We start from the raw sequence: 3,522 nt of genomic DNA, 5'->3' as shown, positions 1-3,522 counted from the left end.
CACCCCATCTTCCTTCCAACGCTCTGAAGTTTCCCACTGCCCCTCAGCTCCTCCCACCCCCTCAGCCTTCACTGCCCACCTCCCAAATTCTCCCTGCCCCCTGGCCCTAGGGTCCTAACTGCTTCCCCCAGAGCCCCCTCTCCACCCCAGTCTACCTCACTCCTTCCCCAGCCCTTCCCGTGGGACACTGCCCTTGTATCAGCTAGCTATGCCTCGTAACAAATCAGCACAAACATAGCAGCTTCAAGCAACCCACGCTGATTATCTCACTGGTCCCGTGGGTCAGGGTTCTGGGCACAGCAAAGCTGGTCCTCTGCTCAGGGTGGCACAAGGCAGGCATCAGGGTGTCAGCCAAGGCTGGGCCTCGCCTGAGGCTCGGGACCCTATTCCAAACTCACAGGGTTATTTGCAGAATTCATGTCCTTGCAGCTGTTTTATATGGCCCTCTTTTATAAAGAGCTCGCCTGATTAGGTCAGGCCCACCCAAGACAATCTCCCTTTGATTGACTCAGTCCGCTGTGGGGATTTCCATCACAGCTGCAGAACCCCTGCCCCTTTGCCATGTTCTGTTGGTAGAAGCAAGTCACAAGCCCCCCACACTAAGCAGAGGGGACCACACAAAGGTGAGGACCTGTGGGGATTGTGGGAGCATCTTAGATTCTGCTTCCACAGCCTGCCAAGGGAGGTGCTCCCTGAGTCCCGCCAAGCTGCGGATAAAACTCACTCCCCCGACATGTGTCAGTGTCTCCCTTGAAGGCCCATCGTAAACGTCGGGTCCGGGCCTCCCGCAGGGATCCTCCCCCACCCCGCCCTCCCCGGTCCAGCCCCCAACCCCCAGAGCACAGCTCAGCACCCGCCCCCAGAGCTTCCCAGCAGCCCCAGAAGCAGAGACTCTCAGGTGCGGAGTCAGGGCCCAGACAGTCCGGGGCTGGTCTGGGGTCCCCCAGGGAGCTAAGTGGAATGGACAGGAGGTGGGGGACCCTGCCCGCCTCTCCAAAGTGCCGGCCCCTGCTGCCCCCAGGACCCCTGAAGTCTCCCCCTCCTAGGCTGCTGCCGGGGACACCCCACACTCCCGCAGGGCCCCCGGAAGGCTCTGAGAGCAGCGCCAGCACCTGGAAGCTAGAATCTGAATCAGTGAGGCTGGGGCAGAACCCTGGGTGGTGCCGGGCAGCCTGGCCGGCCGGGGGATACGGACAGCCGGCCGGGTCAGTACCTGCGGGGACCTGAGTCTCCGTCTGTAAAGCGGGGTAGCTCTAGCTGACCCAGCCCGTCTTGGGGTCCTTAGGGTAGGCGGGTGAGATGAGGGGCCCTGGGGGCTCTGGCTGGCGGAGGCAGCAAAGCCTTCCGAGCGGAGTGACCCCCCCGCTCCACCCGAACCCACCCTCACTCTCCTGCCCAGACATCGCCTGCAGGGAGCCCTCCGCCACGGCCAGGGGTAAGTTCTGAGCCCTCGGCCCTCATCCCTCAAAGCCCCAGCCCACACGCTTGCCCAGCACAGCCCCAGCTCCAGGCCACCGCCAGACCCCTCACTGCTCCAGCCGGGCTCCCCACCCCGGCAGGGCCATGGGTCCCTGACAGTCACGGGTCGGCGGCAGCACCCCTGGGGTACCATCTGCCCCTCTCACTCCTTCCCCAGGGAGGGTGCGAGGGCAGGGCCTACGGGAGGCCCTGTTGCAAGGAGATCGCAGGCCCAGATAGGGAGGGGGAGACCCTCGCCTCAGGGGCCCACCCGACGGGCAGCACCGAGGTGCCGGCCTCCGGGTGAGCCGTGCCCACCCACTGCAGCCTCCCCACCAGCCCTGCGGGGAGGCGGGCGCCCAAGGGTCCTTACTGGGGCCGGGGCTCAGGCCCGTGGGCCGGGCTCACCAGTCCCCCTCGGCCCCAGCGCCCAGCCGGCGCAGGCCCCGCGACGGCGCCCTGATCCTGCGGCTGACGGCGTGCGTCCTGCTGGTGCTGGCGCTGGGGCTGTGCTGCAGCCGGGCCGAGCCCGTGGCACTGGCCCTGGAGGACCTCCGGGCTCGGCTCCTGGCCCTCCGCGTGCGTCTGCAGCTCGTGGCCCTGGCCTGCTGGCGCCACATCCTGCAGCTCTGATGGCCGGCGCTCACCTCCCCCGGGCCCGGGGGCAGCACTGCAGAGGGAGAGCCCCAGGTCGGGGCTGGGGGCTTCCAGACAGCCCTGAGCCCTGGACTCAGCAGGCCTGCTGCAGGCAGGGTGACTGGGAAAGGGCGCCCACGGCTTGAGATCAGACGTGGAGTGCTGCGGCCTCGGATACGGCAGGCAGCCCCCCAGCTCCAAGCAGGCAGTCCCTCCTATTTCACATGTTGGGGTGCCCTGTGAGGTTTTAGGAGAACAAGAATTCCACCACTGAAACTCAGGGACCCACAGGTTCCAGCTCCCAGGCTACCCCTTGGGCCCCTCCCTCGCCCCAGCGGGAACTCTTGGTGACTTTGGGCCCGGCCCGGATATGGCCGTGTGTAGCCCCTTGAGGACGGGGACACCCACCCTATGTCTGTGGGAGTCCTAGGAGGAGGTGAAACCTGGATTTTGCTGCTTGGGGCCTGCAGCCCAGACCCCAAAACCCCTCTGGGAGAGGCTCTGACTGCGGGGCGGGGGGTACTCCCTCCTGCAGTCACGTGCAGGGCGTGGCCCTGGAGCCCCCAGCTTGTCTGATGCCTGCACTGGGCCCAAGGCCTGGGGATGCCCTCTTGCCTAGCCGTCGGCCTGGGGGTGTGGCAGGCGCAGAGAGGACATCGGGGGGCCGAGAGGACCCCACCACCCTCAGGACACAGCCGTCTGCACCTGGGTCCCAGCCGGCGCCGCACGGCCTGGGAGTCCCATGACTGTGTAGACGCCGAGGCTTCGACCCCGTTGCCAGGCCAAGGAGGCCACGTGATGACAGACCCCCGGGTCCCCTCAGACGCTGCATGGAGCGGGGCCCTGAACAAAGCAGGGAGGCCCGGGGTCAGACACCAGGAGGCACTGCTAGGGGAGAAGCTGCAGCCCCATAACCTTCAGACGAGTGTCTACGCAGCCGCGGTGCCGTGCTGCTCCGCCCGCGGGCCTTCTCTAAGCGGCTGTTCCCACGGCCTACGTGGGGAGACACTGATTCTCTATTAAAACACATTGCCACCTCTTTCAGTCTGGGGACTTTTACCCAAAGGAGGGAAATGGGGACTGATTTGCGGTGGGAGTCACTCCAGCAGCTGAAGCAGAGGTGGGCAAGCCATCCCCTCTGGCCTCAGGGACCGGGGCGGTAGCCTCCAGGGTCCCTTCGGGCTTCAGGACTTGGGGAGCCCCGAGTGGGGAGCCCAGCCGAGAGGGCCCCATCGCCAGGAGCGGTGGCCTAGGGGGGACCACGGCGGGGCTCCGGGCCCTGGCCCTCTGGGACCCTCCAGCGTCACACACACCCCAGCCCACCCCACCCCCAGCCTCATCTCACCCTGCCCCCTGAAGAGGATAAGCAGGTTAAGCCAAGTGCCACAGCCCTGGGGCAGGTACTGGGGGGCGGGGGGGGGGGCGGGG

General features: G+C 66.6%; 1 protein-coding gene across 1 annotated transcript in view; it reads left to right on the top strand.

The window, feature by feature from the left end:
- CUNH14orf180 (chromosome unknown C14orf180 homolog) overlaps nucleotides 1-2,091 on the top strand; it is a 4,193-nt gene extending 2,102 nt beyond the window's left edge. Inside the window, exons 3-4 of the mRNA XM_007455586.1 lie at nucleotides 1,400-1,435; nucleotides 1,886-2,091. Of these exons, the coding sequence (XP_007455648.1) occupies nucleotides 1,400-1,435; nucleotides 1,886-2,091 (242 nt within the window). The remainder of the gene's footprint in view (nucleotides 1-1,399; nucleotides 1,436-1,885) is intronic.
- The last annotated feature ends 1,431 nt before the right edge of the window (nucleotides 2,092-3,522 follow it).

The sequence above is a fragment of the Lipotes vexillifer genome, unplaced genomic scaffold (genome assembly GCF_000442215.2).
Source record: "Lipotes vexillifer unplaced genomic scaffold, Lipotes_vexillifer_v1.1 scaffold584, whole genome shotgun sequence".
Taxonomy (NCBI): Eukaryota; Metazoa; Chordata; class Mammalia; order Artiodactyla; family Lipotidae; genus Lipotes; species Lipotes vexillifer.
Note: the sequence above shows the minus strand (reverse complement) of the source record. Positions and strands in the feature narration are given on the sequence as shown.